At 46.7% G+C, this 23,706-nt stretch overlaps 5 protein-coding genes and 1 non-coding gene across 6 annotated transcripts; 1 reads left to right on the top strand and 5 right to left on the bottom strand.

The window, feature by feature from the left end:
* Nucleotides 1–459: 459 nt before the first annotated feature.
* On the bottom strand, nucleotides 460–5,945 carry mlcB_1 (Compactin diketide synthase; the record flags this gene model as incomplete). The annotated part of the gene is made up of 4 exons (XM_031149328.1): nucleotides 460–1,104; nucleotides 1,155–1,328; nucleotides 1,384–4,579; nucleotides 4,861–5,945. Coding segments are annotated over 4 exons (5,100 nt in total), but the record flags the coding sequence as incomplete, so codon positions are not given.
* Nucleotides 5,946–7,709: 1,764 nt separating this feature from the next.
* On the bottom strand, nucleotides 7,710–9,303 carry azaB_2 (Highly reducing polyketide synthase; the record flags this gene model as incomplete). Its single annotated transcript, XM_031149327.1, has 5 exons — nucleotides 7,710–7,839; nucleotides 7,907–8,005; nucleotides 8,050–8,075; nucleotides 8,312–8,582; nucleotides 8,651–9,303. Coding segments are annotated over 5 exons (1,179 nt in total), but the record flags the coding sequence as incomplete, so codon positions are not given.
* A 1,833-nt stretch (nucleotides 9,304–11,136) lies between these two features.
* On the top strand, nucleotides 11,137–16,155 carry easA_2 (Nonribosomal peptide synthetase; the record flags this gene model as incomplete). The annotated part of the gene is made up of 2 exons (XM_031149326.1): nucleotides 11,137–13,317; nucleotides 13,465–16,155. 2 exons carry the CDS (start codon nucleotides 11,137–11,139, stop codon nucleotides 16,153–16,155), a joined length of 4,872 nt encoding a protein of 1,623 aa, XP_031006533.1.
* A 2,326-nt stretch (nucleotides 16,156–18,481) lies between these two features.
* Nucleotides 18,482–19,472, bottom strand: LHYA1_G004364 (uncharacterized protein; the record flags this gene model as incomplete). Its single annotated transcript, XM_031149325.1, has 2 exons — nucleotides 18,482–18,848; nucleotides 19,168–19,472. 2 exons carry the CDS (start codon nucleotides 19,470–19,472, stop codon nucleotides 18,482–18,484), a joined length of 672 nt encoding a protein of 223 aa, XP_031006534.1.
* A 1,760-nt stretch (nucleotides 19,473–21,232) lies between these two features.
* Nucleotides 21,233–21,323, bottom strand: LHYA1_G004363. Its single transcript has one exon. It is a non-coding gene; the product is annotated as a tRNA-Ala (tRNA).
* A 766-nt stretch (nucleotides 21,324–22,089) lies between these two features.
* pmp20 (Peroxisomal membrane associated protein) lies at nucleotides 22,090–22,865 on the bottom strand (the record flags this gene model as incomplete). The annotated part of the gene is made up of 3 exons (XM_031149324.1): nucleotides 22,090–22,330; nucleotides 22,463–22,562; nucleotides 22,646–22,865. Coding segments are annotated over 3 exons (561 nt in total), but the record flags the coding sequence as incomplete, so codon positions are not given.
* Between the last annotated feature and the right edge of the window lie 841 nt (nucleotides 22,866–23,706).

The following is a 23,706-nucleotide window of genomic DNA, read 5'->3' as shown; positions in this document are numbered from 1 at the left end:
TATATAAACCAGGAACCTAGAAGATGAGGAACTCGCGCCTTAGAAACAAGTCGTTCTTCGCAGATTGAGCTGCACCCGAACCTGCCTGAATTCTCCAACAAAGGGAAGAATAGACGAAGGCCGATCTGTGGAGTAGGAAGGAGAAAGAAAAGATAATGATGTGGAGCGCCGAAAATGGACGAATTATTTTCGAAGATGTCTTTTTACGCTCATAACAAAGCTGCGAGGGCGTAGTCCGCCTTGCTATAATTTTGCACTCATCTACTAAGTGCTCTTGTTATTTGGTCAATCCGATACGTTACTTGGCTTTGAAACGTTTGTAATCTTACGAACAGTAGAAACACCAAGATGGGACTCGATCTAGATCTATAACCTACTCTATAAGTAAGGACGGTACCCCAAGGGAGGAATCGTCACCGTCATCCAAATCCTACTCCTTCTTTTGCCGACAGAGCATCACTACGACTTGCGGCTCGTCTCCCTCTGGGAGAGAATATACGTGGCTAAAGCTCGAAGATTCTCTGCACGTGTTATGGCAGGCAGTGGAGTTTCGACGCCAGTTTCCCTCCGAATCCAATTGCGCAGCTCTACAGACACTAAAGAATCTAGGCCGTAGGCTGCAAGCGGCGCATCCGGTTCCACCTCATCCCTTTCTATCATCGTGATAGAAGAAACTTTATCCATAAGGGCATCCAACAAAGCAAGGAGAGGATCACCGCTATTAGCAAGTCGTAATCCGTTCAAGGCCGTATCATCGTCTTCATCGAGACTAATCTCGGAATTACGCTTCTTGGCATTAACACGCTCTGCGAGGGCAAGTGGGTGGTAATATTGCCAGCCTAGTGTGTTTGGGTCTTCCCCTGATGAGAAACGGAATGCAATGGCGCTGCCGTCCTCATTCAGGTTGGAAGAAGGGCCAATAATCGCACCCTTGACAGCAGTATGGAGATCAGCTTCTGTCAATGTCGCACCCAACGAAAGCTTCAAAGCTTCAGTCAAGCCTTTTTCGGCAGCATAGCCGATATCTAGCACAACCGGCAAGGCCATTGCAACAGTTGGTTTACCGCAGGCGATTCTATAACGCGCGAAAGCATCGAAATAGGTCTAGCGTAAGAGTGAGCTTCATGAAAACTTGGGGGGTCATTCATACTGACCGCTGTGCCTGCGTAGATCCCTTGCCCCAAGTTCCCGGCAGCTCCAACAAACGAAGAGAGTGCAATGAAGAAGTCGACATCCTCTAACAACTCATGGAGATTCCAGGCACCCTGAACTCTAGGTCTTGTGATATTTTGCCAGTCGTCGTATGTTGCATTTACTAAGAGTGAGTCCTGGCATGGATGATTAGCTTGGACGGAGGGATTAGTATATGAACAATAAACTTACCCGGAGGTAAAGCGCGCCATGGACTATACCATGAACAGGTGGGAGGTCTTTGATTGACTGTAAAGCGTTGACAAGCTCCGTTCGGGAGCCGACATCACAAGCAACAGCTCTCATTTGGACGTCAGTGCCCTCATATTTCTCTAACAGCTTCTTGACCTCGGGACGTGATGAGCCACTGCGACCGAGCAACACAACATTTAGGGCTCCATTTTTGACCATCCATGATGCTAGGGAAATGCCGATACCGCCCGTACCACCAGTGATCAGGTATGTTGCATCAGGACGCAGCAGCTGACCATACGGTACACTTAGCGTTGGGGGGCAATCAGCCAGCACAGAGTCTTCCGGACCCATCGTGACGACAATCTTGCCTATATTTTGGCCAGATTGAAGCTTGCGTAGACCTATAGCTAGTTGAGATATGGATACTGCGGTTACTGGGCGAATAGGCACAATAATCTTTCGTTGAACCAGATTAATAAGTTCGGCCAGACACTCTTTCTCCTCCTCTGGTCGCCGATCAAAGAGTGTGCGGAGATCGACGCCACTGAAAGTCACGTTACGATCAAAGGGTCTCATACCCAAGTAGCTGTTCTGAAGCAAGTCTCTCTTGCCTATTTCAACAAATCGACCGAAGTCTCCGATCAAGTCCCAAGTCTCTTGCAGCAGGTTCCCGCTTAGAGAATTGACGATCACGTCGACCCCTTGGCTGTCGGTTGCGTTGAGAATTCCTTCTCTAAATGTCGGGGTGCGGCTGGAAAATATTTGCTCCTCAGGGAGACTATAGGTCTCGCGGAGGAACTCCCTTTTTGCAGGAGTACCAGCTGTAGCGAAGATACGAGCTCCAATGTACTGTGCTAGCACAATGCACGCCTGGCCAACTGCACCAGAAGCAGCATGAATGAGTACGCTCTCGCCTTTCCTAAGCCGTCCAATGCGTATGATTGCAAAGATGGCGGTGGAGTATGCGACTGGAATGCTTGCGGCATCCGTGCTGCTCATGTCATTTGGAATTCTCAACACTCGATATGAGGCCAGCCGGACGAAGGTCCCCAAGGATCCTCCTGCAAGTGACCCATAGAAGACGCGATCTCCGGGTTTCAAATCTCCCACGCCGGAACCCGTCTGGGTAACTACGCCAGCCCCCTCAAAACCGGGTCTCGTCCATGGGATTGAACCAAGAACAAGAAGAAGATCGCGAAAGTTCACTCCTGCAGCCACAACTCGGATCAAGACCTCATCATCACTCAAAGGCTTTGTCTTCACATCGTTCTCGCGAAAATATATAGAGTCAGGACTACCTGCAACGTCAACTGTCATCTCGAGTGACCTTTCGTTTTGCCAGACGTTTTGCATCTTTCGGACTGCAATTCCTGCCTCTGACGCAAATACATCTGTCGCTCCCTCGAGTTGTCGAAAGCGAGGTAGATGGATTATGCCATTATGCCAAACAAAATCCTGGTCGGTTATGCCTGCTGAATTTGCAAGTTCCAGATCTTCTAATCGTCCAGCGACCTGAGCTATGGCTAGAGCGCCTTCCGACGTGCAAGGCGTCTTTTCCAAAACGAGTAGATTCTTTGATTCGGTTTCGTGGCGCACGGAGCGTAGCAGGCCTTTGATTGATTCGGCTTCGGGAGGACAACCTTCTGGAACAACCCACAATAATCCTTCTGTCTCTAAAAGAGTATTCTTTATGATTTCGAAGTTCTCCGCCGAGAGGTCACCTAATACACTATAGCGCGGGGAATCGATGAAGATGCACAATCGCTTATCCTCGGCATCCATTTCAGCGAAAGGTTTAACTTCTGAGGGGCAATTAAGGTGCTGAGTGACATGGTCAGAGACCATCTGTGCAAACTCTTCTTCGTCGTCGTCCATAAAGAGACCGCAAATGGTTATTGATCTTGCGTTATGAGAATCTTCCCGCGTGCCTATCCTTGTGGAGCATATTATACTGATTACATGCTCAGAAGTCCCTGGATAGTCAGCAATGGCGGCATCTACTCCTGAAAACCCCACTGCAGTGAGGACAGTCTGCCACTTCTCCTCCGATAGAAGTGGTCCTTCCTCATGGTCTCGGTACTCGTCCTCGGAAAGCCACCAGCCTGGAAGCAAGGAATAAGGCAAAGAAAGAGATGGGTGGATGATAGCCTCCATCAAGAGCAGCTTGCCATTAGGTTTCAGAAGGCTTCGAACATGATCAAGCGTGGTTGCAATATTTGGAGTTGCATGCAAGACGTTCGAAGCAATAACCACGTCATACTGCTCGATGGCGAAGCCTTGCTGCACTGGATCTTGACTAATGTCAAGTTTCTTGTATATGATACTTTTCGCCCACTTAGCCAGCTTTGTTCGAGCATTTTCAAAGAAGCCGGTCGATATATCTGTGAAGGTATAGGTGAGAAACGCAGGCAAATCTTGCCCCCCACGGGATAATTCATCCAGGACAGGCAGTGTGGCGCTAGCTGTACCGCCACCAATTTCCAGCACGCGCAAGTCGGGCTTGATATCCGACAGCTGACGGACAAATCTACCCAAGGCTCGGCTAGAATGTGTAGTAGCCGCCTCTTGCTCATAGTTTCGCATGAGAAGATTATCCTTGAGCATGATCTCCAGTGGTTGCACTTCACCGCGCAAGATTTGGACGAGTTGTTCACCTACAGCACAGAGCATTTCACCTTGGGCGTCGGAGGTGAGTACTTCGGTCAGCAAAGACGTTGGCTCACTGTCGAAAGCCAAATTTTCGCGGGCAACAACTTTCTTGGACCAGTTCAAATAGCGAAGAAGGTGAGATGGTAGGTGAGAAAGGTCTTCTCCAGCCGTTTCTTTCAATGCCCGATTCATGTAATAGACACCGGCTCTGTTCACTTTACGCCGGTGCTGGCGTGCAATTTCGAGTGTATCGGATTTAACCGTCACCATCTTAGCTGCATATTCGTTATCGACGAAATCCAAACTAGGTATCAAGTCCCAGCAGTAGCCTGCTGGCAGGCTGGAGACTGAATCCCCGGTGTCCGACGATGAGATAGATCGATATGTCACCGACTCCCATTCGGCGAGTGGCCTCAGTGAGCCGTGGCTATGCAAAAACACAGCGATGCTGCTACGCAGCCTACCGGCTCTGGTATCGTTACCAAGCAAGCGAGTAACAATGGTGAAGCGCTGCTTTTGGACGGCTTCAATCTTGTTCGAGATTCTAAGCCTACTGACATAATTAGGCATATGCGCCGCGTTCTTTTGCCAAGGGGCTATACCCTAGATGTCAGAATTTTGGAGTCAGTATTAGCTGCTAGAGTATATTCCGAGAGACCGAAAACTGTTCAAAGGAAGTAGATTTAATAATCGGGGGCGGTTGACCATTGAAACTCATGTAAAGAGTAATTTGCTTCGAAGATATTCGAAATATGAAACATTTCTCAAAGATAACTTACCTGAAGATGAGAGTCTAAGGTCGGTGGATCAATAGAGATGGGCGACCCAAAGGGCCCAGGTGGCGACAGATCAAGATCGCGCAGCTCAGTTTCCAGAACTGTCCAGCTGGGCCCTTCCCAGTATTTGCGCATGGCTTGAAAAGAAGGGCCGTAGAGCGTCCCTCCCTGTCCTAGGTTACTGTATATAAGTTTTGCATCACGCTCTTTGAGGTTCTCGCCACCAATGAGCGGTGCTGATACTTTGAAAGTTGGACTTTCCATGGCCATTTCGCTCGCCTCTGCCTCTACTTGGCCATGGCAGTGTGCCGTCCATCCATTCGTTTCTGTCCAAGAATTGATCTCAAACACCCAAGCTGTGGTGGAAAAGCTTTCCGTTCCAGTTGTAATTGGCCTGAGCTTTGTTGTGATATCGATATGTTTACCTTCTTCGATATCTAAGCTGCGTTTGACGTGGTATTCGCGTACAAGTATGCTTTCTGGGATCTTGGGACTCACTCTCCTCAGTGCCTCAATAGCCATCGACAGATAGCCTGTCATTGGAAATATGACATGCCCACCTACATTGTGATCTCGAATCCATGGAATATCATCAAGAGTGAATACCTGTCTGAAAGTGGGCTCACTGCTGTTGCTGTACAGAGACTTGCTTCCAAGAAGCTGCGAAAAAGATTGACCAGGATGCAACTTCTCCCGCATGATGCGTGACTTATGCACGTATCTCACTGACTTATCCCACGCATAGGGAGGAAGATCAGTGAGAACATGGGCGTTGTGGTGGTCAAGTTGGTTGACCATCGCCAGTTTAATTGAAGACCCCATAGAGAACAGACTCCCTGCCAGGCCAAGAAGAGTTTCATCGCCGCTCTTTCCACGTACTAAAGAGGCAAGGTAGGTAAATTGTGACAGACGTTGGTCATTCCGCTGGCGGAGTACTTCTACTATCTGTTTGATAGGATTTTGAAGAGCAGAATGTGGGCCGACCTCCACGATTACATTTGGCAACGCAGCACTACGTTGCCCAGCGTCGATTTTGTTGTCGCCCGTCGAGAAAATACTCTCAATCGCATCCGCAAACCTGACTGGTTGAAGAAGATTCTTAACCCAGTAAGATGCATCAATGTTGTCCGCGCCTTCTATGCGACCAGTGACAGAAGATACGAAAACAGTATGGGACTCATCGTGATCGAAGGATGGGGATTCCAGATCGCAGAAAGGTTTGATGGATTCCAAGTAAGAAACCGCCACCAGCTGCATATGATTGGAATGATATCCTACTTCAACTTTCAGCTTGCGAGCAAACAAGCTTTGAGCCTCCGCGATCTGCCGTATATTATTGATAGCAGACTCGTCTCCAGATATGGTAACACTCTGTGGGCTATTGATAGCGGCAATGGTCGCGTATCCGTTGGGATTCTGCTGGAGTAGTTTTGATGCTGCTTCAGAGCTCGTGCCAAGTGCCAACATGGCTCCCTTTTGGCCATGTTCCCGAGACAACTGAGCAGCTGCTTTACCACGGAAGTACGCGATGGCTATTGCTGCTCGGAATGAGATTATCCCAGCAGCATATGCAGCCGCTATCTCGCCGCTAGAGTGCCCTGTGACTCTAGTCGGTGCAACTCCCCAAGTCTTTAGTAACATCACAAGCGCGAGTTGGACGGCAGTACACGCTGGCTGACTGATTTCGGCATCATCAATGCGTGATTCAGGTCCTGGCTTGTCAAGCTCCTCTGCCACGCATTAGCCCCATACACTTGTATTCGCCTCATATTACGTACCGTTTAGGGACCAAGATGCTCCCATTTCGTGGAGATATATTTCGGCCTGGTTTATGGCAGCGGCAAATATTTTGTGGTGCTTTAGTCCGGCAGTCATCTGAGGGTGTCTTTTGCGGGTTAGCTAAGTTTGGACCTCTCATTTCGTATGAATTATATGACGTTCCACTTCCAGTGACAAACTCGAGAGTTTTGAAAAGCAATCACTGTTCTAGATATTGAAAGAGGAGAAGAGGGGTCTTACTGGGCGCCTTGGCCGGTGAAGACGTGGGCGATGATCCGATCTTTTACTTTGCTGATTTTGCTTGTCAATAATTGGGCTTTCAGGCTAGTCGCCGAATTTGCTGTCGCTGTAAGTCGATATAGGTATTGTGTGCGTCGTTGTCCGAGGGTGAAACTGAGATGCTCCATGAAGTCGCTGGATTCAGATGCGTTATTCAGGTACTCAATGAAGGAAGACAAATAAGAAGCAAGTGTGCTTTCAGACTTGGCAGATAGGACGAACCTAAATTACATAAAGTCAGTGTTTCGTATTCAAATTGTAACGGTTGAGGGGGTTTTCATGAGAATTTTTGAAATGAGACACTGGAGCTCCGATTCTGATCTTGGAAATCGAAAAGTTACTCACAGCCGATGCTCACGACTAGAAACATCATGGGGTGCTGCCCCATTGCCATTTGTGACTGCAGTACCATTAGTGATACCGTTTTTAGTGCCGCTGTCCATCAGTGCGATGCCTTTCGCAGTACCATTCTCTATTTTAGCGCCGTTTGTTTGTTTGGCTGGTGCTTTTTCGAGTATGACTGCCGCATTGCTGCCGCCGAATCCTATATTTTATTATTTTAGCTGTTTTCTTTTCTGTATGGTGAGCAATTTAATATCTTATATTACCGAAATTTGTTACAATTACTCGCTTTGGCGCATTCTGTGGCCAAGGCATTATCGTTTGGGCCACCTGTATTATTGGTCAATAAATTGCTTCTGTCTTCTCGCGCAGAATAAAACCATTCTATTGCATCCCTAAAAGGAAGTGAAAAAAAACCTGTGATAGCCTATTCTAAAACATCCGATGTTCGAACTGGAGGAAAACAAGCTGTCGTATAGTAAGAAGATGAGCACATACCTTTAGTTTGTCCCTCCCTTCGATGTTGTGGTTGAACTCCTCGAATTCGGAATTAGGCAAGATGCATCCACGCTGAATCATCATGATCGCTTTGATAACGCCGAGAATCCCGCTTGCGCCTTCTAGATGGCTGTACAAGTGCCCATGAGTCAGCAAAACAAAAAGAAATCGATCGATTGTCGGAAAACTACTCTTACCCAAAGTTTGACTTCAGAGATCCGATGTACAACGGATCGGATGGCGTTCGCTCGTTCCCCAATACGGTCGCGAAAGCACCAGCTTCGATTGGATCACTACTTTATCAATAATGAGCGTCAGAGAATTTTATTAACAGACTTACCCGGCCTGAGTGCCGGTTCCATGGCCCTTGAAAAAGTTAGCAACTTTTCCCAATTGAACTGTAAAAGGGGTTCCGTTTAAGCGAGATTTTCTCGCTAATCCTTTTTAAAGGGTAAGTTGGGAATCTTTAACGAGAAAGCCCGGTTAACTAGTCCGAGAAGATTTGCCCCTGTATTTGCAGGAGAGTGGGGATATGAGTAATATAACGGCAAGATTACTTCCTACAGTATAAATCGTTGAAAGTAATAGGACTATGGACATACCTCAACAACAGGCGTCTCGGATGGATTTAGGCCAACCTCTTCGTGCACGCGTAAGAGCAACGCTTCTTGGACTACTCTGCTTGGCATAGTGATACCTTCTGATCTACCGGAATGGCTGGCGGCAGAATTGCGAACGATAGCTTGAATTGGATGGCCGGATTTGAGTGCATCCTCCAGGCGCATAGCCAGTAGACATGCACCACCTTCGCCGCGACCGAATCCCGAAGCCTTTGTATCGTAAGAGAAACATTTACCCTCTGGTGATAGTGCTCTATTTTCTACTGGTTAGAAAATTCATTGTCAAGAAATAGACTCCAAGTGATGGCGTGATAGTCATACCCCAATTTGTCGAGAACATTCCACTGAGTTGCGCCCATGATTAGTGATGATGCACCTATGAATGCGGCGTTGCATTCGCCGGTTCGAAGGCTTTGGCAAGCCATGTGAATTGCATAAGTACTGCTTGCGCATGCAGCATCGAGTGAGATGGAGGGGCCGTGGATATCGAAGAAATACGATAGCCGGTTGGCGAACATACAAGGTGCTCCTCCGAGAGCTGTCCATGTTGTTGTAGAGAAGAGGTCTTCTGATGACTGCTGCGTGTATTCCGTCGATCCAATTGCTGCAAATACTCCTATGTTGGCGCCTGCAAGATCAGCCAGACTGAGACCAGCGCTCTCAGCTGCCTCGAACGCGCATTCGAGCATCATGCGATGCTGCGGGTCAACCGCGCGAGCTTCATCGGCTCTCAAATTGAAGAACTGGGCGTCGAAGCTGTAGATATCGTCAGGCAAGAAATGGGCGCCCTGTGATGAGAAGCAGCCAGCCCTTTCAGAGTCTGGGTTATAAAACGCATCTTGGTCAAATCGATCAGCTGGAACTTTCGACCAGGCAGACTTTGCTTCAGCTAAGAATTCCCATAAGCCTTTTTGTCCGACACCTGGAGCACGATACGAAAGGCCAACAATGGCAATAGGTGAGAAGTTATTCATATTGTCTCCTATTCTGTTTGCTGTCATGTATTTGCTGAGTTGTCTCAGGAGCAAAAGAATGAAAATCCACAAAATATGGAACTACGAGCAGTATTGATAATATAAGCCGAAAAGAAATCCGCATTATGCTACACTGATGTCAGTGGTTATCGGTGTACGAGTATGCTTCGTAGATAGAAATACTTTCAGACACATGCATTGGAATCCTTACTCTATGCAAGGTCACCATGTGCCTCAATATCCTCCCCTCCTAAGGGTTAAATCACGTAAAGTCTCCATTGAACATAGGATCATTTCTAAATGAAAATCTAGATGTCCTTGCAGGTCCTGTAAAACAGGTCTAATATTAATGTCTGAAGTGCTTGTTAGTCTATATGTTACCCTAAGTATGTTGATACTATTTGTCAACTCCTAATATATTTACGGTAGCGTAAAAGATTATCAAAATTTATAAAGGGGGGGGTAGTTTGTACTTAGTACCCAGGTACCCCGCTATCGAGATCCGTACCCCGTACTAGTCACAGACGAAGGAGTGCTTCTAGCACGAATTCCAGGGCATCTTTACGGAGGTGTAACCTATTTAGGTTGACATTGGAAAAGTAAATTTGCCTTCATAGGCATGGCTTTGCCGTTCATGCGGTCAGTCAAATCAAGTCTTATTATACCGCCTGGTGATAATCGTTCGAGGTAACACCTGTATTCAAGCAAGATATAGTACGTATTATTTAATAACTCCTTAGTTTCGAATCGTATGCTTATTTTGTATTAAACTGCTAAGGAAATTTATGTACTTGGATGGGATATTTTCAGCTGCTATAATATAAGTACGCCTTGTTAAAGCCGACACTAGAATTTAGATATCAATATCCTGTCCTGTATCTTAATACAAAAATAAGAAATACGGAGTATCTGTGCAAAGTCTATTTCCTAACTAGGGGATAACATACTTGCAGCTCATCTGCAAGATATCTGCTAGGCATACAAATATGTGATAATGGGTTTTTAGAGCCTAAACCGAGGCTCACTAAGCGTTGAAACCCCCGCTACCTGATGGATTTGCGCGCGTAGGCTCCTTGCATACTCCGGAGTATGGAGTACCCCACTACCCCGCGTCGCATAGGATCGTAAGATGTTCCCCTATCAAGTTAGATATGCGGAATACCCGTCGTAGAAGGAAAACTGTTCTTTCATTCTTTCACGAGCCTAGTGTTAGCGCCGAGTCGTGCAGCGGTACCTGTATAAGCTAGTGAGTAAAAGACCCCCTTCCCCTTTCTGCAGATCGCATCCCTTCTCGACCTTGAAATAGGCAGACACTGAATTGAGGTCTTCTTTATCAGCAACGGTCAGATAATAACGAGATATCTGCAGATCTTCCGAGGTGTGCATGTCTCAAATCACTCAAGAATGGGGGTGTACTCCGGAGTATATCCCGGTGGAAGGTCGATAGGAGTTCCTGGTTGGAATATTCTATACGAAGTATACGAAGTATACGGTGAATTTGTCATTATGAATGGAACGGACCCACACCACCCTTACGCTTGAGAATAGTGGCAACAAAGCCTGGAACGCGGGGTTGGAGGATTCAGGACCATTCCATGGCGGAAGGACACGCAGAAGTCACTTGGCTGATATGCATTGGAAATTTCTGACTTTTCGATAGGCTCACAACTGCGAGTATACCGTTTTAGCAAGTTCCATCATTAGTGTTGCAGTCTGTACTAGAAATCATTCATTGCTATCTCCTGTTGGAGCTTGTGTTCAATATATTGAAGATATTATCTTCAACACGTGCTAGAGCAAAGTCATTCGTACTTTTGACGCCTGATCCAAATAATGGTCAAGATTGTGCCACAGACGGTATTGTCTCGAGATGGGGTGGAGGAATCAACGTTGGCAGAGATCGCAGAGGCATGCCATATATCAGCGGATCAAATCGACGACATATACGCGTGTACGCCACTACAAATCAGTGCCATGGCAGAGTCCACAATACGCACCGGCGCCAGTGTATTTCAATATGTCTTCTCTTTCGCTCCCTCAGTTGATGTCGAACGAGTTTGCATTGCTCTGCAGACAGTGGTTTCGCTGAACGCGATCCTGCGTACTCGACTTGTCGACTCTCGCCTTGGAATTGTGCAGATTGTTACGAAAGGAGCTCATTACACTCATCGACTGCCTGACAATGTTCAGATTGAGCAGTATAAGGGCGATGAAAAAAATAAGGCCCTGGTTTTAGGCAAACCGCTATTCCATTCTGCTATCATCGACCGGATGTGGGTGTTGACTATGCATCACGCGATCATGGATCACTCTTCCTTGACTTTTCTATTCAGAGATCTCCTCGGTATATATCATGGTCACGCGCCAGAGACGCGCACTCCTTTCAAGAAATTTGCAGAATACTGCCTCAATATTAACGAAACTGCGGCAAAGCATTTCTGGTCATCGCGCTTCAAAGGAGCTCCAGCCATCTTCCCAAAAGTTGAACCGGGTTATGCTCCTAATGCAACGCAAAAAATGACTTTGAAAATAACATCTACTCGTATTGGTGCTGGAGTCTCTCATGCTCATGTACCATCGTTTATCGAGGCGGCTTGGGCTTTGACTGCTGGAGCTTACACAAATAGTGAGAGCGTTGCATTTGGCCAAGTTCTGTCCGGCCGCACACTCGATTTGGCGGGCCTCGAGACTACCCTAGGGCCCATGATTGCTATAGTCCCAGTACAGATCAATTTGCTGCGAAATATGACCGTGGAGGGAATTCTTAAGGATAGGATTACAGCGCTACGACAGCTCCAAACACACTCGGCTCTACAATACGGCGTCACGAGAATTCGGGCTGTTAGTGATGAAGCACGTATTGCATCAAGCTTCCAGACTTTACTGAACATTCGTCCCTCATTGGATGACCCTGATGAATCAGAAGACTTGAAGTATGAAGGTATGGACGAACCGAATGGAGCCTTTGGCCTCTGCCTGTATTGTAATCTCCAGGAAGATGGAATTTTTGTTGAAGCAATTTCCGATCCGACTATCCTTTGTAAACGCCAGCTTCTCAGGGTAGTGCATCAGTTTGAACATACTTTCCAGTTGCTCTTAGACGCTGATCCTCAGACCAAGCTAGTGCAGCTGCCGCTATTGAACCCCCATGATCGTTCGGAGATCCTCAAATGGAACAAGAAATTACCCGAGACGGTGGAGAGGTGCATTCATGAGCTATTTAGTATTCGAGCTCGGGAGCAACCCGAAGCTGTAGCAATAGAAGCTTGGGATGGGGATCTCAGCTATCTCGAGTTGGACGAGATGTCTGATCGTCTCGCTCACGAGCTGCGACGAAAGGGTGTTTCTCCTCAAGATACAGTGGCTTTTATCTTTGAAAAGTCACACTGGACAATCGTCGCTATATTTGCTATTATGAAGGCAGGGGGTGCATGTGTCCCCATCGATCCAGCAAATCCATATGCTCGTAAAGCAGCCATTATTTCTAGCGCACACATAAAGATTATCTTGGTCTCATCCGCACAGCTTGCGAGCTCTGCGGACCTCGCGCCCGACATCTTCGTGGTCAACACAGCATCCATTTCTGGGCTTGCAGATGTCACTGGTTCTCTTGATGAAACATGCTCTCCAGGGGATCTTGCCTACATCATGTTTACCAGCGGTAGCACGGGATCCCCTAAAGGTGTCATGCTAGAGCATCGTTGTTTAGTGTCGTCACTCAGCTCTCTTGCCCAAAAATGCATGTGGCAGCCAGGCAGCCGGATGCTCCAATTTGCTGCTCATGTGTGGGATATTAGCATGGGTGAGATATTCGGGGCGCTTCTCTTCGGCGGTTGCCTTTGCATACCTTCGGATGAAGCGCGAGAATCGAGCCTTGCCAAGTTCATCACATTCAGCAGAGTTAACTGGGCGTGGTTTACCCCTACAGTTCTCCGCACCTTGTCTCCTGAAGAGCTACCCAGCTTGCAATCGATGATCTCTGCCGGTGAACCAATTGGCGCCGACTCGCGAGACGTGGGGCAGAGCGCTCCGCCTCTTTAATGGTGTAACGACCCCTTTCTTTGCTTGCTTTGCCTTCGATTTTGCTGAATTGATATCCCTGAAGATTATTCCCTCTTGGATAACGTTTTCTTATCAAAAGATTGTACTAATTCATTGCAGTGGGGCCCATGCGAAGCCTCCGTTCTCAGCTCGGTCGCGGAACTGACACCTGAATCTCGCGACCCTGAGAGCATCGGTAAGCCTGTCAGCTGCGCTATGTGGATTGTAAAGTATTCAGGGAATACAAATGAACTTGTCCCAATTGGTGCTATTGGGGAAATCTTAGTTGAGGGCCCAGGAGTCGCTCGGGGATATCTAGATGACTCTGTCAGGACCGCAGCTTCGTTCATTTCACCACCTGCTTGGGCTCCTTCTCGAACAAAAGCCAAGCATTTCTACCGTACTGGAGATCTAGCTAAGTATCATTCTGATGGAAGTATCGTTTTCGTCGGCAGACAAGACAGCCAAGTCAAGATTCGAGGCCAAAGGTTTGAGCTTGGGGAACTCGAGAATGTTATCGATAGCTGTGGTGAAGTGCAAGATGTTTTTACTGCAACCAGAATATTGAAAGGCCGGACTGAACTAGTCGCTGTGGTGGTTTTGGCGGATCCCCTGCTGTCGAGTAGGGTTGTGCTTAAGGACATCTCCTATGAGTTCGCAGAAATCACTTCTCGGTATCTGCGTGCTATAGGAAACCATGTGCGAGCTAGACTGCCTTCGTACATGGTCCCCACCATTTGGCTTACTGTAGAACAAATGCCTCGAGCAGCATCAGGAAAGTTAGACCGAGTGGCTATTAGTTCATGGTTAAAAGCGAAGGATTTATCGTCTGTAGGTTCCGCGGTGGACTCGCAGATGGCCGCAACTTTGACGCCTCCATCAACGGCGGAGGAAAGGTTACTGGAGTCAGTGTGGTCATCAGTGTTGGATCTTCCCAAAGGACATATTGGGCGGGAAAGCTCCTTTATGCAGTTGGGGGGGGATTCAATCTTGGCCATGCAGGTAGCAAGTCGATGCCGTAAGCATGGCATTCAGACAACAACTTCAGAACTTTTAAAAGGTAAATCTCTCGCAGCTGTCGCCGAATTATCGCTCCTCAAAGAGCCTGCTAGTGATGGGATTATCATGTCTTATAACGCAGTACCGGAGGATAACCACCAGGTCGAACCAACAGCTCCGATTCCGAGCGTTTTCGACTGGCTTCTTTCAAAATTGGGCCATTCAAACTCGTTTCTCCGGAGGGGAAATATTGAGAGAATCATCACAGCGACAGATGCTCAAGCCTATATGCTCGCGGCGGGTGAGCTTGGAGAGAAGGGATTTCATATCCAGTTCAAGCTCGAGCTTAGACCTAGCCTTGACTCTGCACGGCTACGGAGGGCCTGCGAACAAGTGATTCGGCATCACTCAATTTTGCGGACAGTATTTTTGCAGCATGGGCCGGCTCTTCATCAAGCGATACTAAAAGGCTTGCCCTCGGAAACGGTAGTCGAATTAGAAGAGGAGGACAACATGTCACCGAAAGTCACGTTCCGGGAAGGAAATAACTTGCCACGCTTTCGCTTATTCTCTGATGGCCAACTTTGCCACCGCTTATGCCTTGATATCCATCATTCTCTCTACGATGCTCTCTCTTTAGAATTGGTGTTCCGAGACCTCGACGCAGCTTATACAGAGAAACAACTTTCCGGAGGGCTGTATTTCCATTCCTGGATCTCGCACGTCGAATCCCTTGACAAGTCTACACCGCGAGAATATTGGAGAACGGTGTTACGAGACTCTTCGATGTCATATTTAGTGCAACCCTCTGCTCGCACAATACAGATCCATTCATTCGACCAGCAGCTCAAGATTCGTGTTCCTCTCCAGAATTTACAAACAGAATTAGGAACGCCTTCAAGTGTGATGAAAGCAGCCTGGGCCCTCCTCCTTTCCCATGCTCTTGGAACAAGGGATATCACATTCGGCGAAGTCAGCACAAATCGCTACTTACCGGTCCTAGGACTGAGCGAAGTGAGAGGTCCCTGTCTAAACTTTCTACCAGTCAGAGCGTGTCTCGATCATAGTTTGACTTTTGCTTCGTTGATCACACAATTACAGAACCAGTCAGCCGCTGGACTGCCTCACCACCATCTTGGATTCCGATCTATCATTAAAGACTGCACTGAATGGCCTAGCTGGTCTCGATTCAGTTCTGTACTAGTGTATCAGAACCATGGTTCATTGAAGCCTTCTCTCAGGATCGGGGATGCGGACTGTGCACTTTCGCATTCCGGCGAAATTGGCGACACCGCTGACATCTCAGTGATCGCTACACCAGGCTCGAAGGACCTGGAAATCGACCTTCACTATTCCTCTCGTGCACTTCCCTCCAAGCAAATACAATGGATTTCTCGATCTTTGGTTACAATACTAGAAAGAATACCATCTTTCGTGAGACAAAGGATGAATGAAGTTGAGGATTCCATCCAAAACTCTCTGGGATCCTACGATGTGCCTCTAAGTCGCACAGCCCAACTGCCAGATCATGCAAAAGGACATGTGCATCCTCCCTCATTACAAGCACAGTCAGTTGTTCTAGATGCTTGGAAGGAGCTTGAGCTATTGCCAAGAGACCAAAACGAAGATTGTTCACTATTCAGCTGCGGGGCTGATTTTGTTACTGCTTTGCTACTCTCCAAACGCTATCTTTATTGCGGATATGATATCAGCCCTAAGGATATTATTCAGTATCCTACCCGCTCAATGCAGGCATATATGGTAGACTCAAAGATAAAATCAAAGCCCAGTGAGATAGTGTTGGTTGATTGAAAGCTGATATAGTGGACTTGTAAAGTATAGCAATTGATGTCACTCTTCATTATTGTATGAATATTCTCTTCTGGCAAGCTAAAGACCGTATAATCAGCCAGTCATTTATCTACTCTTACGGTCACTTAGTAATTCAAGCTCACAGCTATACGAGACTTCAGCGCTTTAGTCTCTAAGCAGGTCCCTGTAAGCTCTGAGTCACACATCTTACAACGCCAAAGTTGCCTTGAAGCCGCAGAATCCAAACATTATGCAAGATTCTTTAGGAAATGATCAGGTTGCTAATTCAGGCTGGTCTCAAACCAAAGTAGCGTGAAAAGGTTGCTAAATGTGTCTATGTAGTCAGATTTAAGCTGCTGGGAACAGGCAAGGCAAGGCAAGGGAATAACAAGTTTGACCGTCTATGTCTATTCAACACACATGCATACTGACGCACTATCTCGAATATCATAACCCTTTGTAGCAGTCGTGGGATTAGCGCTGTGCCACGACTATACTTATATTCATTCGAAACCCCGCAATGAAAATACAAGGATTAATGCAACCCCCTCAAAAGAAACACACTAGCAAAATTAATTTATTCAAGATGCGACAAGGCATTTGTAGCGTTCAGGGGCCGGAGACGCGAACCGATTTTGGTAATGGTAACGAAAAATGATTTCTATAAGTCTAAAAATTTTCTCGGATTCTTTAATGCTATTGATACCACCTACTCATAGTACACTCTCGCGCCTTGGCTTACATCGAGTACCTTGAATGGCTGCGATGGCACAATAAGACATATTACCAGCACCGGTAATCGGACCTTCCACTCGATTAATACAGTGTCCAGAGTCTAAATAAGTTATTGTACTATAGCTCAAGACATTATGATCTTCGACACTTTGATGCGGGATGCTGTACTGGCTCCAGTTCTGCTTATTGTAGGACTCGGTCTCTACGAATTCCTTCGGACAAAACCACCCTTCCAAATTCGTCCGAAATTGCCCAAGCTCCCCGTGGTTGGCGCTAAAAGGGGAGAATGGTTTTCGATGCTGAAGGCCATGTGGAGGAATTCAATCGACGTCAGGAGAGCTTGTCAAGATGCCTACCAATTCAAGGACCAGCTCTGCCTTTTACCCATCATTGACTTAGGTCCCACTGTGATAATACCTCCCAGCGAGATTTCTTGGTATCTAGACCATTCCGACTCGGACATAAACACACGCGAACATTTAATGGATGCATTCCAGCTCGACTGGACCCTCACAGACCCACGGATATTCAGAGAAAACAGGCCCATACACCATGTCTTAATTAGCTCGAAACTGACACGGGAGATAAACAATCTTCTCCCTGGGTTAGTAGGAGATATCCCCAGCAACATCACCGCGACTTGGGGAACTGATACGGAGAACTTTAAAGATCTATGTCCTATGGACGACCTGCCAAGTGTAGTTGGGCGAGTCGTGAACCTGGCGTTTGTTGGTGCCCCAATGTGCTATAATAAGGTCATGGTTGATGCTGCTATCACATTTGCCAAAGGTCTAGCAATCACCGCTATCTTGTTACGGTTGACGCCCCAGATACTTCGGCCTCTGATAGCACCTATTGTGACTCTGCCGCAAAGGATAGCAACATGGCGATTTTTCCGTGAGCTACGGCCTGAAGTCGATCGACGCCTGCGAGAGCGAGATCAAGATAAACACAATGACTTTCTCCAGTGGATCATCAATGCGGCCATCCAAAGCGGGGAACCATATATGCTAAAGCCAAAGACAATCATGGGCCGTATTTTGCTACTCAACTTTCTGTCCATTCACACGACAACACTAGCCCTCACACACGTTCTGTTTGATCTCGCCTCAAATACACCGGCTGATATCGAGGAGCTGCGAACAGAAATTTCGAAGGCGCTGCAAGCACATGGTGGCAAATGGAACAAGCAGACTCTTGGAGATATGCCAAAGCTAGACTCGGTGTTCCGCGAGTCGCAGAGAATGAACCCACCAGCAACAATCGGATCGCCCAAACTCGTGACAGCTCGAGAAGGTGTCACGACACCATCAGGTGTCCATCTCCCTTATGGCACCTACCTCGCCATAACTGGATACGCGGTCTTGCGTGACCCTATCCTATATCCGGATCCAGAAACCTTCAAACCTTTCAGGTTCGCTGACCAGAGTGAAGCGGCAGAGCAACAAGGGTTGACGTTGGAGAAGGCAAGACAGGCATGGACTGCAACGAGCAATACGTACTCGACCTTTGGGACCGGCCGACATGCTTGCCCTGGTCGCTTCTTTGCATCAACCTCCATCAAAGTCTTTTTAGCATACATTCTCATGAATTATGATATTGAACCGCGGGCAGAGCGGCCATCGACGCCTTCAGTTGGTACAGCTTTGATCCCACCCATGACGGCAACGATTAGATTCAAGCGGCGGAAGGAGCCGTTTACAATTTGAGTTAAAAGACAGTTGAGACGAGCTTTTGGGCTAATCTTTTCTGTCAATATCGTGATGTCTTGGCCACTATTAGCGCAACGAGTTATGACAAGGTCAAAATTGGCTGTCCAGAGATCTTGACTTTGGACAGGAAAGGATCTGGAATTCCTATCTTCTCCGACCTCCTCCTGGCCATTAGACGCGTTGTTGCTAGGTTTAGCGATACGCTTCAACAGGTCAAAACCAAGACCGGGTGGTGCTGAGACGAAACTAGGTAGGATGTTGTGGATTGGATTTCTTTTTAGCGAATCACTATAAGATGTAGGAAATGGAAGTCTTTTGAATACAAAAGCATACGTCACTTGACAATTCTGAAGGTCATGCAAAGTGCAAGGAATAAGTTTGAATTATTATGAAGAGGAGTATTATATTATCATCAAGCTACATACGCCTTTCAAGATGTCTGTGGTAACTACTATTATATGATTTTTTCCCGAGCCGTACTGTACAGTATCAACCTATTCATGCGGCAACCATTCCTGTGATTCTTTTGAATTTCTCTTCAGTATGACTCCACACCTTCTCTAACATTCCTTCCTCTCTAAACTTCGTCAGGATGGCCGCAACTTTAGGCCCCGAGTTCTCCCCAAACTGGTCTACGGAATACACACCACTTCCAGCTTCTCCATTTGTTCCCCTCGTAATGGTGATAAAAGGACTAATGAGTTTCCATGCTATCTTCATCACGTACATCGATATACCTTGGGGATCTCTCAACATACCCCCGTCGATGGCTCCCGGGTACCCGTGGATGAATGTTACGTTGGGGGCTTTCTTGGCAAGTGCTTCCATGAACAAGGTTATCATGGATACAAAATGGCCGCGCGCTTTCATCATAGGAACCTTCCGCGCCTAAAAGTCGTTTTCATAGATGGGGCCTTCGTGGGCCCCGGCGAAAATGGTAATGACACGCCGAAGTCCTTTCGCTTGTTGGATAAGTGGTAGGAGGTTGACAATAAACCGATTCCGGGAGTAGAAATTTGAAGAAACAACTGTGTGAAGACCTTCCATCGTCTCTATAGAATTGGTTAGCTTCTTTTTGAACAATGATATCTCTCGTAACTATAAACATACCCGTATAAAAAATGTAATGATCCCTGGCTGAGGAACAGCAGATTTATTATTTTCTCCTTGCTCTTGATATCGCGGCAGACATCATCGACCACTTTAATGAGGCTAACATCTGCCTTGATGAAGAAATATGAACCTTCCTTATTTAGAGCCTCCAATTTGCCTGTAATACGATCTCCAGCTTCTTGTGAACGCCCAACAAATTACATGCGGGGTGCTTTGGAATATCTGGCGTATTGTTTCATGGAAGTTTCACCGATGCCACTAGTCGCACCGACAAACACAGCGACGGAGCCAGGATTGAGGGTCTTGGAAATCCTTGCATTGGAAGCCTGAACTGCAGAGAGGAACACCATCTTGTGATCTTTGAAAAAGGGATGACTATGATGCGCTGCAAAATCGCGAGTCGTGCTACGGAGGTGATTAGGATATATGGCAAGAAGTCACGAAACACGCTTCGTAACACAGGGAGTTTATTTGTTTTATATGTCCTGATACTTATAACAGACTGCAATGGGCTGTTTTATTATGATTCATTGGTTGATACTGATGCTATGTTTCTCCTTCTTATCAGAAGCCAATGCCGTAGTCTCAAATACGACACGCGGTTAGCTTAGTGTCGGAGTTCTAGGTTCTCCCGGATTTGCGGAGAATCTCCTAGTCAACTGGGCGTTTTCCGGTATGTGTGTTTAGCCTATAAGGCTTTTGCATGTTAGCCTCCTTTATTACAACAATGAATTGTGGAAGAGCTCAGCTCCACATTGGAAATAAGCGAAGGAGAAAAGGGGGTGAATCGCCCCCTTTTTTCCCTTCCTAATTCAGTGCCCTCAACGTGATAGTATCCTATGACTATAAACACTATAATAGTCCTTCTAATTTATGAAGCGCAAAGCGTAAGCTTCTAATTGCTAGCTAACTATTATATAATCTATAAACTTCATTCGCCCTAAAGTTTAACCTAAAACCATGCCCCCCGCAGCCCCCCGCAAGCTTCGGGGCGTTAGATATGGCCGTGCCTAGCTAACGTAGCAGTAAGTAAAATTAAAAGAAGTTTATCTAAGTGGAAGCGAAAGGAGGACGTGGGGGAAAGCTGCAGCGCTTTAGTATGCTGCTATAAGTATAGAAGTAAGGGAGGGGTAACTAAGAACATGTATCAAAACGCTCCTGCCACTACTATTTTTATAAGCTAATCATATACCCTAAAACTTTCTTGATCTATATTTGTAACATTTAAATCCTGTACCCCCTATTAACACACACAATTTTGGGTCACGCGTTAGAGGAGAAAGTAGACACTAGCGCTGGCAAAAAGGATTTGTTTTATTTTAAAAAACGATAGTCTTGAATAAATTTACTTAGAAAGAAGAACTTACGGATGTTTTTCATATACTATATATAAGAATACAATCAATCACATAGCAAGCGCCGAGAAAAGGGGGGAAAAATTATCAGGGCGCCGACTTAGCACTTGCCGCCGTTTCTTAGGCGAAAAAAAAAAAAAAAAAAAGAAACGAAGTTGTTTCTGGAGCAGAGAGGACTCGAACCCCTGACTTCTTCCACTTTCTTACAATTAAAGACTGCTAAGGAAGCACGCTACCGCTGCGTCACAGCCCCGATATTTTATTTGTAATCTTCTTATACAACTTTATAGCTACTCTGTGGTTGGGAATAAGTCTTGACCCGCTTTCCCAATGCAGCTAGCGGGTGGGTGTCAAATTTTAGCTACACTTAGTTACCAACCTGGCCTGGCCTGGAACTTCTTCTACAACCCCTATAATACGGCGACGACGTATAAATCCAACGACCTTGTAAAAGATAAGCTATGCGCCTAAGGACTTGCCAATACCAACTACATGTCTTGGCAGTCTTCTCTGTACCCAAAACCGCAATGCGTCCGATAACCATTTCTCAGTCTGGTCATCACGCTGGGATCAATAGACCGCCTTTTTCCAACGCAACTGAGCCATTTCCACTTGGACTAGGGCAATTGGTTTAATAAACCAACACTAGCATGTCAGATTGCGGTGTTGGATCTTTCCAATTAATCAACTTTACTTAATACATTGAGCGAACAGAATTGTGATTTGATAATTAAAAGAAAGACGGAAAAGTTGGCTTTAAAGATGATTATGTCGTGGCCTTTCTATTTCATTCGAATGTGAGAAACCTGGGTTCGGAGGGTATTCATCTTGCATACCATTGCTCTTTTTAAAGGATCGCAGATACGAGGGTACTAGAGGGAATGGATTATCCAATCATATTCCGAGACATCACGGTGCCGCAACACCAACACAGAAGAACGAGATGCACTCTGTATAAGGCCATAGCTCTTCCTCTATATCCCACATTCTATCTCATTTCATTTAACTACCCTTCTACCTCAACCCAAAATCTTATCCGCAGTGCTAACTTCAGCCCCGATGTTATCCGGCTCAATATGCACGCTCTTCACCTTTCCATCCCCAGTCACTACAGCGTACCGCTTGCTTCGGTTCGTGCCCAGCAGAGGAGCAGCAGGGAACTCGACGTCGAAGGCGCGCGAGAACTCGCCCGATGCGTCGCCTAGGAATCGGATCCCGGAGGATTTGTCGGCGTCGAGGGATTTTCCCCATGCGTTCATGCTGGTGGTTGTTAGAAGGGAATGGGAAGAGAATGTTGGAGGGGGGGAGAATGGGAGTGGGAGTGGGTGGGAGTAGGTAGGGTAGTGGACCCGAGGATAGTGGAGAATGGGGATGTCATTGGAGGAAACGTACACGAAACCATCGTTGACGGAAACGACGAATACCTTGCCGGCGCTCTTGAGCTTGGGGTGTGCGATGAAGCCCGGGATATGGGAGTCGGAGCAAGTTGGGCCTTGACACGCAATCAGTTAGCAAGCACAACACAGCGCGTTATAAAAAGAGCTCTGGCACAGGATAAGATAGGTATGGACGTACTGAAAGCAGCAGGGACACCAATGATGATTCCGTTACCAGTTGCAAGCTCTTGCGACAGATCAACCTTCTTGTCCGGAGCACCCTCTTGGAGAGGGATGCTGGGAATGCTGTCTCCGACCTTGACCATTTTGACGGTTGTAGATAGGTAGATGGGTATGTTGCTAGGAAGTTTACTTGAGAGATTGGAGATGAAGTGAGGTGAGATGAGTATATAACAATTGCTTTGGATGTGGATATGGAAGAGGGGTCGTTATAAGTAATGGACCCCGCCGTAAGGTACAATACGTCACGTACCGGCGCTAAGCCATATACGACCTAGGTAGCCTGCAGAGTATTTGAAATAAGAGAGGGGCAGGGAAAAGGGGTAAATCTCTACAGTACAGTACTGTAGTTCTCAATATCAACATAAGATAAGCATCATGGTCTAGAACTACCTACCTTTCCTACTCTTCTTAATTCTTATAAATCATATTATTCTTCTAGCACCAACATCAATGAGACTATTCAAAATGCCTAGGTGTAGGTATGTATTAGCAGTGCCGCCAACTTGACACGCTGTCTCGCATATTTCTTCAAATACAACACACACCCATCATCCACTTTACAACCTCCATACATACCCGGTATACACAGTACTATACCCATATAAAGCCGAAACCCTGTCGGTACGTAGGTACGAGTATTTGTCACACACACCCACACTTTCCCTTTCTCCCTCTCTCACTGCCGAATCGGTACTTACTAACAAATACCCCACCCCTCCAAAACTCACCCCACCACCAGAAGGTCCAGAACCAACCAGCCAGCCATTCTTATAAACCAACAAAGCAATCAACATTTGCATTTAAACGGAAAACCTCGCCTTCATGAAACATACTTACCTACTTATCTAGGTATAAGTCGTGACGAATGTAATAAATTGTCTGTGTGTGGAGGGGAACGGGGGCGAGTGTTGTTTCTTCAAACCGCTGTTTATCTTCCCTTTCGCCCGCACCCCCACCCCCTATACTGTTCTTTTGCAGAATGAAGAACGCCAGAGGACAATATACATTTGCTTCAAA

This window comes from Lachnellula hyalina (genome assembly GCF_007821495.1).
Source record: "Lachnellula hyalina strain CBS 185.66 chromosome Unknown contig00043, whole genome shotgun sequence".
Taxonomy (NCBI): Eukaryota; Fungi; Ascomycota; class Leotiomycetes; order Helotiales; family Lachnaceae; genus Lachnellula; species Lachnellula hyalina.
Note: the sequence above shows the minus strand (reverse complement) of the source record. Positions and strands in the feature narration are given on the sequence as shown.